At 35.1% G+C, this 14,500-nt stretch overlaps 1 protein-coding gene across 3 annotated transcripts; it reads left to right on the plus strand.

The window, feature by feature from the left end:
* The first annotated feature begins 491 nt into the window (after positions 1-491).
* On the plus strand, positions 492-9,228 carry LOC131626752 (uncharacterized). Of its 3 annotated transcripts, none has more exons than XM_058897589.1 (13): positions 492-671; positions 1,586-1,685; positions 2,380-2,507; positions 3,087-3,240; positions 3,397-3,506; positions 4,825-4,908; positions 5,014-5,062; positions 5,149-5,240; positions 5,650-5,779; positions 5,976-6,049; positions 6,134-7,566; positions 8,351-8,440; positions 8,519-9,228. In XM_058897589.1, exons 2-13 carry the CDS (start codon positions 1,593-1,595, stop codon positions 9,082-9,084), a joined length of 3,003 nt encoding a protein of 1,000 aa, XP_058753572.1. In that variant the 5' UTR covers positions 492-671; positions 1,586-1,592; the 3' UTR covers positions 9,085-9,228. The 3 variants fall into 3 exon arrangements, with proteins under 3 accessions (XP_058753572.1, XP_058753570.1, XP_058753571.1); XM_058897587.1 differs by having other exon boundaries at positions 493-671; positions 8,327-8,440; XM_058897588.1 differs by having other exon boundaries at positions 493-671; positions 5,653-5,779; positions 8,327-8,440.
* The last annotated feature ends 5,272 nt before the right edge of the window (positions 9,229-14,500 follow it).

The raw sequence follows: 14,500 nt of genomic DNA on the forward strand, positions 1-14,500 counted from the left end.
GTAAATATTTTATTGATATATGTTATTAATGACAAGTTTTATTTTTAAATTAATAGTGAATCTTAATATATATATTTTTTGTAAATGAGAATAATATTTTTCCAAATATTTAAAAAATAATATCAAAATAAAAAGAATATTGCATAATAGAAAATATCTTATTTATCAAAATATTTTTATATATGGAAAGATTATATTTACGATTCATATACAAATTAAGATATGTCTTTTTTTTATAGATAATAAGCTCTTTTGATAAATTAATTTTATATTTTTATTAAATTTTAGAAACTGTGTAACATTCGCACAGATATACCACTGATTTTTGTTAAATGACAATAAAATGTTAGTGGTATTTTAAAAAATAACAATAACAAATAAATAAAATAAAACAAAATAGAGAGTCAAAGAGGGAAAAACAAAGGGCAATCATTGTAATTAAACCAAACCGAAAGGACAATAAGCGTAATTTTGCATGACAACGACGTTTAGAGAGGGAGAAGCAGCAGCCAAAAAGTTGCATCCAAACAAAGCCTTCTCTCTTCTCTCTCTTTTTAAGACGTCACATTGTGCATTTCTCTGCCTCTTACCCTTTGCTCGTGTTTTCGCAATCTTCCGCTTCTCGAACAATCTCCGCCTCACAGTTTCGTATTCTTCCCGATCTCACCACTGTAAGTAAATCCACTTCTAATCCATGACCTAATTTTCTCGATTCAATCCTAATTTTATAGATCCCTAATTGATTCGTCGATTGGTTTTTGCTGTTGATTTCATCGATCGTTTATGTAGCTCGCAATTCAGCTTGTTTCACTGTTGTTTTTGATGCATGAATTCATAATCCAGCGTTTTCTATCGGATTTTGTAGGATTCAGATTCTGTTAGTGTTGAAATATTTTAATTAGGTATTCGATTGTGAATTTATTCCCCTTTTTATGTAGAATTGTATACTCTGATTAGTATTTAGCTGATCTATGAGGCATGCTGCAATCTATTTATTTATTGATTTATTTTTAGTTGTAAGTTTTTAGTGTGAGTGTATGAATTCAAGCTGTGTTGATAGCTGTAGTTAGTTTTACTCACCTGGTGTCATTATTTTGCATAATCTATGGATTTTTCCTGATTTTCTTACTGTATATCTATGTAGCACCGACATCTCTGAAAAAGTCGTGTCCGTGTTGGTGTTGGTGTTGGACACATGTACCGACACTTGTGATTTCATTTAATTTATTATTTTTTCAAATTATTACCGGTGTCATAGTGTCAGTGTCCGGTCGTGTTTGGGGTGTCCGTGCTTCATAGCTGTATATCTTAAAGTGCTTCATAGCTGTATATCTTAAAGTGACTGGCACATGTTAATATTTATTAGTTTGTTGTGATAAGAGGTTGATGACTATTAAAATTATCGTAGTTGTTGTCGGGTTCCTGGTGCGATTATAGGGATTTTCCTTTTGCTTTTCTATCCAAAACTTAGAAGCTATAAGTTCGGGATAAAGTTTGTGGTTTATATTGTTTATAATGTTTCCTGCTCACAATATTACTTGATAGTGATGATATGTGTTTTTTGGTCTACTTAATTTTTGTCCAGAGCAATCATGAGTGATGAAGGAGAAAGGACTTGTCCTCTCTGTGCTGAAGAGATGGATTTGACTGATCAGCAATTGAGACCATGCAAATGTGGCTACCAGGTTTTATTCTATTTTTATGTGTTTTTTATTGCGCAATAATCTGATTGATGTTGTGTTTTTTAAGTTTATATAAATTTCTTTAGCATTGGGTCACTTGGTTTGTTGGTCTGTGCATATTTTTTTATCCTTTGATCGTTTGACATTTGGCATTCTTCAATCCTTACTATTCATCCATCGTTGGTGGGCTCATAGTCCAAAGACATTCTTGTCTGTCGAACTGGTTGATCATAGGAGCCTAGAGTTAGCCCAGCTGAAACCTTGGAGTTGGCTAAGTTAAAACCTCGCTTGTATTTATATTCCCGATTTCATTATGGATCAATAATCGCATAGGATGTTTAGGGGATACTTCGTTGTGAGACAATTGGTGGTGGGATCTATCATATGTGTCCTGGGTTGTAGTTTCTGGCTTTGCTGTTTTTTAAGTTGGGTGAGAGTAATGTTTTTTTGTAAAATTTTATTTTCTCGCTGTTTCAGGCAGGGCGATTTTCTCTCTTTTTTGTTTTCTGTTGTTGAGGCACTCAATGTGCAAATATTTTTGTGATCTAATAATTTTTTTAGCTTACAAAATAAACTATTAGAATATGTGCTACCCCCTTCTCTCTGTCGTGTGTTTTGTTTTCTGAGACTTGCTTGGTTTCTATAATCACGAACACAAACAATTTTGAATGCAAACTGTTTCTGTAATCGGCTGTAGATTTGCGTCTGGTGTTGGCATCACATAATGGACATGGCTGAGAAGGACAACACAGAGGGAAGGTGCCCTGCATGTCGTTCTCCATATGATAAGGAAAAGATTGTCGGGATGGCTGCAAACTGTGAGAGGTTATTCTTTTAACAGTACATTTTGTAGGCTTTAAATGTTTATTCTTTCCACATCCCCTTCCTCCCCTTTTTAATTAAGTGTGCATGCATTTGTCTAATTATCATATCATATACACTTTTTAAGTTATAATATCTGAAACATAAAAAGTACATATATATATATATATATATATATATATATATATATATATATATATATATATATATATATATATATATATATATATATATATATATATATATTATATTAGGATATGGAACTCGAAAGCTGTACTTTTTATGTTTCAGATAGAACAAGGTAGATCTCAGTTATTATGGGCCTGTTTGGTTTTATAAAACATTCTTTTATCAATTTTTTTCTTTTCATTTGTTTAGACTATTATCTGTTCAAAACTTTGAAAACGGTAAAGTGAAATTATGGTGTTATTTTTGTGATTAAAATTGAGAGCATATAAAGCAAGCCAATCAGGCCTTACACTCTCAGTTTCTTAGTTCGCGCTAGTCAGAAGCATTTTTTAAAAATGCTTCTATGCTTGGGCATTTTTGTAATTGTATCTTACTGATAATATCTTTGCTTAGATTGGTGGCTGAAGTTCATATGGAAAGAAAGATGAAGAGCCAAAAAGCGAAGTCTAAATCATCTGAAGGACGGAAGCAGCTCAATGATGTGCGAGTTATTAGGAGGAATCTTGTTTACATAGTGGGGTTGCCTCTCGACCTGGCTGATGAAGATGTAATATTTTGACTTCATCTACTTCCAATAGTTCCCATTTTTTGCATATTTTCAATTAAAAAAATAGCATAAAATTTCACCTTACCCTCTCATGCCTTTCAATATTTCCCATTGTTCTCTGTGGATGGTTTTTAAATTTTATCAATATTCATGCAGCTTCTCCAACGGCGAGAGTATTTTGGTCAGTATGGGAAGGTCTTAAAAGTGTCGATGTCTCGGACAGCAGCTGGTGTTGTTCAGCAGTTTCCAAACAGCACATGTAGTGTGTAAGTTTGTGTTCTTTTCAAATTTGTGGCTCAGCTTGTCTTTCTTAGTGGTATTTGCATGATTGTCATGGCGAGCATGGCATGGAGGCTCTTGGCCATTCCTGAAAGTTAGTGGCGCTACTCTTATTGGTCTCTATGATGTCCTTTTTCATTCTATTATTTTACTTTATGTCTAGTTTGCTTTTTTGCGTAGCCTCCTATAAACCACAGGCATGCTTGAATTCTTAAAAGTATGGGTTTGTTGTTGTCCAATGATGTATGGCTCAAAGAGAACCCTCAACCATGCTAAATTACTTAGTTGAACTCTAAAAAGAAAATATGAAACCCACTGTTTGCAACCCTCAAGGCGTCTTCTTATTTGCAGTCACAATCCCAGCATTCTTTTCTCTCCTCTTCTGTGATTTTTTCTCTTCTTCTTGATTGATTTCTGAAAAATGTGAAGAATCCCACTGGCTCTGAAGCACTCTGAAGCATGTACCCGTGCCGGATACGAGCCCGGTACCAGTATACTTACCATACTCGTGGTGCTTCCTCTTTTTTTCATTATTTCGTTTCGAGTAAAATATTTGGTTTTTTCATATATAGTTATAATATTACTTGTGCATTTTAGTTTTTTTCTTATTGTAACTTAACACAAATTTTGACCTTTTAAATTTTTATTGTGACGTTTTAAAGTAAATTGAACAATTTTGCTCTTGATTCATTTCATAGATAAAATCTTGTTTTCTTATTGATAAACCCTTACCTTGATTTTTTTAATAAAAAAATGCCATGTAGACACCGTAATTGTACCAATGCATCATAGACCACCGGTTGGACTGAGTAGTATGTCTGAGCCGATTTTAGCAACACTGCTAGTAGGCTTCAGTAATGAAGGACTTGTGTCCATTGACCGTCAAAAAGTCAAAATCTAATTTAAGTATTTGAGATCTCTTTGACAGTCAGTCAAGCTACATGGATTGACATCATAACTCCCTATCACGTTTTGAAGTTCAGGAATATACCTTTCAACTCTAAATCTCCCTTAATAGTTTTGCATGTAGTTTTTCTTCTTCTTGCTCTACTTATAAGTTCAAAGTTCAATCTATTAGACTATTCTCCACTTGTCAATCCTCCTTACTAGTGCTTCTATGGGGTCTTCTCCACACATATTCCAATCAATTTGTACGTGATTTTGACTTTGGGAGCTACCCGATTTTTTCTCTGAAAACTGTATTTGTATATCTCTTCTTGATGACCATTAATATTTCTTAACATTTTCATCCATTATAATTTTATTAAAAGTTACAGCTCTTAAGGGAAGGATTTTTCGTTTCAGATATATTACTTATTCAAAGGAAGAAGAAGCAGTTCGATGTATTCAAAATGTACATGGATTTATTTTGGAGGGTAGACCTTTAAGGTATCAATCCTTGCACTTGTTGAGGCCTTTTTCTTTTACATATGAGATGATTGACCCCTGGTTCTTGCTTATCAGTTTCTTACGCTATTGGTTTTTACATTTCAGGGCTTGTTTTGGAACAACTAAATATTGCCATGCATGGCTCAGAAACATGGTTTGAAAAATACTGATTCCTGCAAATATTTTTACCTTTTCCTTGATTAGTTAAGCTTTTAATTGTGGAAAAATCTTGATGAACAGCCTTGCAGCAATCCGGATTGTGTATATCTTCATGAGATTGGCTCTCAAGAAGACAGCTTCACAAAAGATGAAATAGTATCAGCATACACTAGGTATTGCTATTACGTGAGTTTTGATGCAAAGCAAATTAGGTTTTGATTTAAAAATAAAACCATAGTATGTTGTAATTGGTTCATGTCCCTTGTCATGTGAGCATTTCATATCAGCATTCAGTTTTTAACTAACAAGGTTGAATCTACCTTACCTTTTTGTGATACTAGACTATTTGTGGATAGCTGAAATGTTAACTGTGAATATCATGTTGAATATAGTTAATTGTTTGGAATCTGAAACCTGATGACTGTCATAAAAGGCAAGGTTTTTAAGGGCAATTGGCAGTTTTTTTGATAGCTAATTAATGACACAATTTATTTTTAAATGGATTAAAATGGGTTCAGATTGCATAAACTATGTTACCCTAATTTGTGCTTATAATGATTTAGTCACTTTGTTTTTTTTAAGAAGTCATGTTCAACATATTACTGGTGCTGCAACCAATATGGAACGGCGGTCAGGGAATGTATTGCCTCCTCCGTTGGATGATTGCACGAGCAACACTTCAGATAAACCTGTTGTGAAAAATACTTCAAGTGTATGTGTTTCTTTTCGTTCTACCTTTAACTCTTTTTTTTGTTAAATTGCCTCTATTTTGGGCGTTGGCCTTTCCTGCATTGTTTCCCTGTGCTGACTCATTATTTAGTTGCTCTTCGTCCAGATTGACTATGCTGCTAAATGCACTTTGCAGCTAAACATGTAGTTACTAACTTTTTATTTTGATTATGGAGCAGAACTCTGTTTGCACTGTAAGAGGTTCGCCTCCTATTGGTAGTCCTGCAAAGCCTATGGCTCCCCCTGCTGCATGGTAATATATAGTGTTGGATTTGGATTGGAATGTTGAAACTTAAGATTATTTGAAGTTAATTAACATTTGATTCTGTGTTATTAGGGGTTTGCGGGCTACAAATTGTCAGCCAGCTGCCGGCAATCTATCATGTCCTACTGGACTGTCCAAGCCCAAGTCTGATTCCATTAGCAGCACACTACCCTTTTCGTCTGCTGTTGCAAGCTCCAATCAAGTTTCACTGCATAGTGAGTCAATAAAGAGGCAAGTGTCAAGTGATGGGCGACATAATATAGTGTCTGGAGAAAAAAGTAACACTATGAATGTTGTGGCGAGTGCAAGTGAAAAAACTCTGTCTTCTGATGTTTCTCTTGCACCTATGAATTCAAACACTCAGTTGTCTTCTATACCATTAGCCAGAGGTAGTTGTACAACATCAAACACAACAAAGTCTATTGACATCAAAGCAAATTCAAATGGCAGCTTTTGTCCCGACGAAGAAGTTGCTGCTACCAATCAAGAGATTCAAAATTTGTCATATGGGCTGTCCTCTGTTGACTTTGATAGAAATGCCAAAAATGAACATTACAACGTAACCAAACCTAGCAGCCCGCCTCTTGATTATGTATCGGCTAAGTCTATTCAATCTCAAGGATCAGAACATACTGATAAAATCAGAAATGTGATAAATACAAATGCAGCTAATAAAGCCTCTATATCAGACAGCGAGATCTGTAAATCAAAAGAACAATATGATTTAAAATTGGATTCTCAATCTGAGCTAGCATCTGGTTATGTTGAAATAGAAGATGATGTGACATCTTTTGATAGTCAGAGACTTAAGGATCCTGAAGTTGTTAGTCATTCTTATTTACCTAGGTCACGTTTTCCTCATGTTGCAAATCATAATAATCCTCATCCTCTGCAGCATGGTGAACCTTGTACTGTTGTAAATGCTGGTTCTTTAGCCATAGATAATGAAGTTGGGTATGAACCAAAATTACATGGAGCTGAAGCAGCATTATGCAATGGCTATTCTGAGAAATCGAACAGCACCAGCTCTTACAGGTTGCTTCATGATGAAAGCAATGATCATCATATTGGAAGATTAACGAGTAAAACAGTTAATATTGGAAATGATGCTGCTACAACAGATAATGGTGAGAGTAGTATAATTTCAAATATATTGTCCATGGAGTTTGATGCCTGGGATGATTTGGCGAAGCTGTTAAGAGACAGCACCGAAAATCAGAATCGTCCTCTAAAGAAATCTAGTTCTTGTAATGTTCAAACCAATCAATCAAGATTTTCTTTTGCGAGACAAGAGGAATCCAAAATCCAAGGCTTTGATATGAATCCATCTCATGGTGCCAACCAACAATTACTCAGAAGCCGCTCACTCATCCAAGATTTTATGGAAACCACAGACGTGTCTTTGGACAAGGTGGGTATTGCATATGGCTTTCCCGCCAATAACATTGAGGAATCTGAAAATCTAGGCAGTGGTCAGTTTGTTGCTTCTTCCAATAAGCTTTCTGGTGAGTATTTATAGCTTACATAAACTAGTCACTCTTTTTATTTATGTAGCGTTCTCTGAAACATGGGTACTTCTAAAATGGTGAAGTACCGGTACCAGGTACGCACCCGTACCGTACTCGTGGTACTTCACTTTTTCTTATTATTCGATTTTGAGTGAAATTTGTAGTTTTCTCAAATATCAATATGCTATATTGAGGTATTTTAATTTCTTTGTTATTATATCTTAACATTATTGTTGAATTTTTATAACTTTTATAGTGATATTTTGTCATGGCTCCTAATAATTTTGTTATCTATTCATATATTTTATAGAGAACTCTTATATTTTTATTAACGTACCCGTACCTTGATTTTTAAAAAATGCCGTATCTTGTACCGGTACCAGTACCCGCACCGGGTACCGTACCTATGCATCATAGGTAGCGTTTCTTAACATTGGTTTCTTTTTCTGATTTCATACTGATGTTATTTTATGCCAATTTTGGCTTGGAGTTTTTCTTTTTGATTGATCTGAATTTTTAAAAAATATCTTACTTTTGGTGGAATTTGCGAGAAGTAGAAAACTTTTGATAGGTATTGGGAATCTAGAGAGCCCAAGTCCACTATTGAAAGTGTATTCCTGTCAATTGTGCCGTGATTTACAGTAGAATAGATAACTGATTATGATAATGTCACCAAGTTGAAATTGAAATAACAGCTTCCAAGCTCCTCTTATCTTTGTAAAGACATGCAATGATCTTCCTCTATTATGGTTTTCAGCTAACTCAAAACCACAAATTTCAGCGCCCCCAGGATTTTCAGTTCCAAGCAGGCCACCACCTCCTGGGTTTTCTTCTCATGAGAGAATGGGGCAGACTTTTGACTCAATTTCTGGTTAGTTATTGCTTTGTTTGGCTTGCACCCACTTCCTGCATATTGTTTGAAATTGAATGACTGTTTTCCTTTTGACAGGGAATTCATTGCTTGACCCTTTCTTATGGAGAAATTCGTATCAGACACCATCAACTGGAAATTTTGGTGGTGCAGGAGACATTGAGTTTATGGATCCGGCTATTTTGGCAGTTGGTAAGGGGAGGCTTCAAGGTGCGCTAAACAGCCCAACACTAGACATGCAATCCAATTACACCCCACAATTAAATTACCTTGAGAACGAAGCCCGACTTCAGTTATTGATGCAAAGATCTCTCTCACCACAACATAACCATCGATTTTCTGAAATTGGTAACACGTTTTCTCAGCTTGGTGATCCTTACGGAATTTCATCACGGATAGATCAATCACATGTCAGTAATCTGGCAACATTTCCTCAACTCTCTCTCCAGCAGTCTAGAAATGCTGTCTTGTCAAATGGCAATTGGGATGGGTGGAATGAAATGCAGAATGGAAATAGGATGGGTATGGCCGAGCTTTTGAGAAATGAAAGACCCGAGTTTAATAAGTTTTATAGAGGATATGATGATTCAAAATACCAGATGCCAAATTCTGGGGATCTATACAACAGGACATTTGGGATTTGAATTTATTGGTTATACTATCTTTCTCAATTTTGGGCATGGCAAAGCCAAGGCAGAAGTGGAAAAGGGCAAATTTTCTGGCATTGCTAAAGGTGTTCGAGCTGGTTCTGGCTCTCGACATTATTTGTCTAATGAACTACCTATGGCTACGAAGATAGTCGAAGACGTGCAGTTTATAACTGCAAATGGTAATTTTTCAAGCCTCCCCTTTTCTTGATATAATATTTGTTATGGTTTACTTGGCTTCTACCTAGTGGCATAGTCTATATTGTGTGCATGAACATGTCTTCAACTGCTCGTTAGCCAGTATTATATTCAAAACAAGACAATTATGACATTACTGTTGGCTTTTCTTAAAAAGCATCACTTAGTTTTCCTCCCTTTTCTGTGTAGTTCCGGATTTGCCGAAGCAAGCTGTGTGAGATTTAAGAAATCAATGATGGATCGAAACGTGATCATTAGCTCAAGCCCACATAGATCTTAGTCCAATGTTCTCTTTTTAAGTATAGACAAAGGAAACTTGTCTATTGACAGAAAGTGTGAACTAATCAACTCTATTTATCGGTATTGTAATTTTCTTTATTGAACTTGTGGATATAAATGGAGGTTGGGAATATGATTCAAAGGTAATACTTACTAATGTTACTCATATTTTGTGCATAATAATTTTAATTGCAGTTGAACACGTAGTATACAAAGCAGGAAGAATGGATGGGATCAGGATCCTCCTGTCCATCCTTCCGTGTTGAGCTATTTTCTGGTTTCAGCTAATTAGTTCTGCATTGTTGTGTATCGTTAAAATAATACATCCTATTTCATTAATATCAATTGTGTAGTCTTTCATGTTCTGGTCTCAACCTAGTAGTTGGGTGAAGTGGTCAATGAGTTTTAGAAGGATTTCATTTATACCAATTGTGTAGTCTTTCATGTTCTGGTCTCAACCTAACAGTTGGGTGAAGTGGTCAATGAGTTTTAGCAAAGGTCGAAGGATTGAGTAGTACCCAAATTCAATGATCGGTTGGGACAATTTTTATATTAGGTTTCAGGTATGTTTCTTGTGAGATGCTACGAGACACTTTAAATCTATTGAACCACTTGTTCAGGTATGTTTCAGGTGTTCGTTTTGAGTGAGAGGAAGAGTGTTTAGAGTTTCACAATTCTATATGAAATGATTTTTTTGAGCGATGGGACTTTTAAAATGATAAGGCATACAAATTGAATAAAAGAAATTAACATGCCATAACATTAAATATTATACTTGACAGATTGTAAACTATGCTGCAAATAAATATAAAATGAAACACAATCTATGTTACTTGACAGATTGTAAACTATGCTGCAAATAAATAAATATAAAATGGGCGATATGATTCAGACTGATATAGTAGACGTTTTTTATTTTAAAAGTGATATAGTGGACATTGTTGAAAACTAATTAATCTCATGAGCGTGTTCTAAATGCTTATACAAATATCTACTGCCACTACCATAAACATTTGATGTGAATATCCAAATTTAGCATCATTCAAAAGTGGCACTCACGGAATCGGGAAAACACTACAATAAAATTTGACAAGTGCAAGATGTTTCTGGTGCCAGACATAGTTTTATGATAGTTTTAAGTCCACTTCATTGTGTCTTGTCTTTTACCAAATAGGAAGCATTGGAAATGAAATCTTTATAAGATACTCCCTCCGTTCCTTTTTAATTGTCACACTTATCAAAAAAATTTGTTTCTATTTAATTGTCATTTTATAGGTATAAGATCAATTATACCCTTGCTTTTTTTATAGAAAAGCGGAATGGTGGGCTGAATAAAGATAAAGGTAAGGGTAAATTAGGAAAAAAGTGAATACTTTTGTTCTTTTTTGGTTGTCTTGGTTATAGAGATCTTGGCAAGAATGACAATTAAAAAGGAGAGAGGGAGTACTAAATGGTTCACATACAAAGTATTGTGTCTTGTCTTTTTGGGTCATGTCTTTTTGGGTCATGCTAACATGTTCCCTAAGGGCACATGTTAAGATACTATAATTAGAAAAAGTTACACGTAATTAAATGCAATAAAGTTATATTTAAAATTTCGATACATTGAATGCTCGCGTTTCAAAAAAATATTTCTATAAATATTTCATTATCTTGTGCTCTTGGGGCACATGTTAGTTTTTCCTTTTTTTTAAAAGGAAAACTCTCAATACCTGTGCATTTCTTAGGAATTTTATTTTAAAAATGAATTTTAAATTTAATTTAACATTCTATCTCATATTTTCTTAAACTTTCATAATTCTTTTTCATTCAATTATTGTCATTGAATGGTGCTTGATTGAAAATCAATCTATTTTTCAACACAATCAACCTCACCATCACTCCGAATTATATATATATATATATATATATATATATATATATATATATATATATATATATATATATATATATATAGAATGACTCAAGTGAGAACACTTGGTTATTATGAGAAATGAGAACAATGAATCACGACAATTAAATTTTGATTTTGTTCATTTTAATGGATTTGATTGGTTTCTCTTTCTATGTTGATTTAAAATAAATATTAATGATCATAGAAAGAGAAACCAATCCAGTCCATTAAAATCAGCAAAATCAAAATTTAATGGTCGTGATTCATTGTTCTCATTTCTCATAATAACCAAGTGTTTTCACTTGAGTCGTCCCATATATATATATATATATATATATATATATATATATATATATATATATATATATATATATATATATATATATATATATATATATATATAGGTGGGTTATATTTACTCCAGGAGTAAGTTATTATAACTTACTCCAAATCTAGACCATTGATTCTTTTCAATCTAGTGGCTAAAAATAGTAAGTAATTAAATGTGGAGAGAGAAAACTATTACTTATTATTTTTAACGATTAGATTGAGAAGAATCAATGGTCAGAAGAATCTTTTCAAAGTTTTTGAAACTTTTTTCAGAAGGATTATGTCAAACCAATTTGAATATTTGACTGATGTTGTCAACCCAGCGTTTGAGGAATCATATGTTGTTGTCCAGTTGCTAATGTACTAAAGGTTGGTGAATTCAACATTCTTAAACCCGATGTTGCTCAAGTTGATGTTGGAAATATTTTATCACTAAACATACATTTACATGATCATATGTTTAAATGGATATGTGTGAAAGTTGTTAAGTTAGGTTTTTAATAATTATCAAGATGATTGATTCTGGTTTCAGCAAAAAAACAGACTTATATTGTGATAAGTTGTTAAATAAGCGGTGAGTACTAAGAAACAAATGAAAATTAGAACCTACTGACACCAATGAAAAAAATGCATGTCTTTTCAGGTTGTCTAGTTACAATATGGCAACAACTCATTAACAACATGGTTTGTCCGAATTTGTGCTTTCATAGGTCTCTTAATGAGCTGTCATTGGGGGTGTGCCTCTAGCACTAACAACATGTGGATGTGACTACATTCAATACTATTGAATGTAACGGAATGCAGTAATCTCTGGTTGATTAATTTGCACATTTCATACAATATCTAGAACACAATTCTCTAAGTAGTCATTAAACAATGTATCAACATCTCTACAAGGCATTGTAGGAGACACAACAATAATTCAATTTCTTAGGATAGTCTGGACAAATCAAACACCACCTCAGTACATGTTCTTATAGACGAGGGTACATGAATTGAGTCTCACAGGCTAGCCACCCAAAGTACTAACAAATATTCTCAAAGGGTCGTGTTTGGAGATGATTGTCGTATGTGTTGAAACTGCTGTTTTTAGCACTTCAGTTGGCGTAACCGGTTACGCCTGTTACCGTAACCGGTTACGAACCCGTGAAACAGATTTACTGTAGATGTTGGGTTTGCGTAACCGGTTACGCTGTTTGCCGTAACCGGTTACACTGAAGCCCAACTGTTTTTTCTGTTTGTTTTAGGGTGTTTTAAATCATTCCAATCATTTTGTAACTTGTACTATATAAGGAGCTCACTACTCCTATGTTGTGGTTAATGCCAATTCACTATCTCACCCTCAATTACTCTCTCTCTATTATTTCTCTTCATTCTTTAATCTTCATCTTCTTCAATTGATCATTTTCCCCATTAAAGAAACCTTAATTTGATTTGTATGTTCCAACATTTGGCATCAAGAGCTCTGGTTCTGATCCGATTCCGCTGCAACAATGAGTACCAATGATCGAATCCCATCCAATTTACCGATTCTTGATTCGAAGAATTACGACAAGTGGTCTAAGCAAATGAAGGTCTTGTTTGGATATCAAGAAGTTCTCGATATCGCCAACAATGGAGTCACACCTCTTGGGGCTGAACCTACAGCTGCACATCAAGCCACTTTCAGGGAAGAGAAGAAGAAAGATTACAAAGCTCTCTTCTTGATACACTCTTGCGTCGATGGTGATAACTTCGAAAAGGTCGGTGATTGCGAGTCCGCAAGGCAAGCTTGGTTAATTCTTGAGAAAGCATATGCTAGGGCTGCGAAGGCGAAGGTTGTGAGGTTACAAACTCACAAGAGGCAATTCGAGTTAACGCAAATGGAAGAGAAGGAGACGATCAACGATTATGTGACGCGCATTACGCGCTTAGTGAATCAAATCAAGTCGTGTGGGGAAACGATCTTAGAGCAGAATGTTGTGTCAAAAATCTTACGTTCGTTGACGTCAAGATTCGACAACATTGTGGTTGCTATTGAAGAGTCGAAGGACCTTACGTCGCTGAGCAAGGATGAGCTTCAAAGTTCCCTAGAAGCACATGAACAAAGAATGGACGAGAGAGGAAGCGATAAAGCAAAGGCGGAATTAGCTTTGCAAGCTCGTTTCAATGAAAGGAGTAAAGGTTCGAAAGGGAAATGGCCTTCGAAAGGGAAGCAAGGCGATGGTGAACCTAAACATTCGAAGGGACAAAAGGGTGAGAGCAGCAGCTCAAACAGTTATGGTGATCGAAGCAACGCGAGAGGTGGAAAACCAAGAGACATGAGCAAAATACAATGCTGGAAATGCAGGAAACTTGGGCATTTTCAATCAAAGTGTGGTGCTAAACAGCTTGAAACTAAAGGGGATGAAGCCAAGGTTGCTAGGCAAGAGGTGGATGATGAAGCCACACTCTTAATGATGATTACCGATGAGTGCGAAGGCATGGCAGAGGTGCTGGACAGCAACTGCAAGTCACGGGACAGCAGCTGCAGCAGTGCAGAAAAGGCGACAGTTTTGAGTTCGGAACAAAATGTGATGATTTCGGTTCGTGATGGAACTCAAGGCAAAGAGGAGTGGTACTTAGACTCCGGATGTTCAACGCATATGACGGGAAGAAGAGATTGGTTTGTGCAAATCAATCAAGTGGCGAAAAACAAAGTGAAGTTTGCGGACGATTCCACTCTCATGGCCG

The sequence above is a fragment of the Vicia villosa genome, unplaced genomic scaffold, assembly GCF_029867415.1.
Source record: "Vicia villosa cultivar HV-30 ecotype Madison, WI unplaced genomic scaffold, Vvil1.0 ctg.000320F_1_1, whole genome shotgun sequence".
Lineage (NCBI taxonomy): Eukaryota > Viridiplantae > Streptophyta > Magnoliopsida > Fabales > Fabaceae > Vicia > Vicia villosa.

Coding starts and splice junctions, on each gene's coding strand:
- LOC131626752 (XM_058897587.1), top strand. CDS start 1,593: ATGAGTGATGAAGGAGAAAGGACTTGTCCTCTCTGTGCTGAAGAGATG. Junction 2,508..3,086: donor ATGGCTGCAAACTGTGAGAG/GTTATTCTTTTA, acceptor ATCTTTGCTTAG/ATTGGTGGCTGAAGTTCATA. Junction 5,241..5,649: donor ATAGTATCAGCATACACTAG/GTATTGCTATTA, acceptor GTTTTTTTTAAG/AAGTCATGTTCAACATATTA.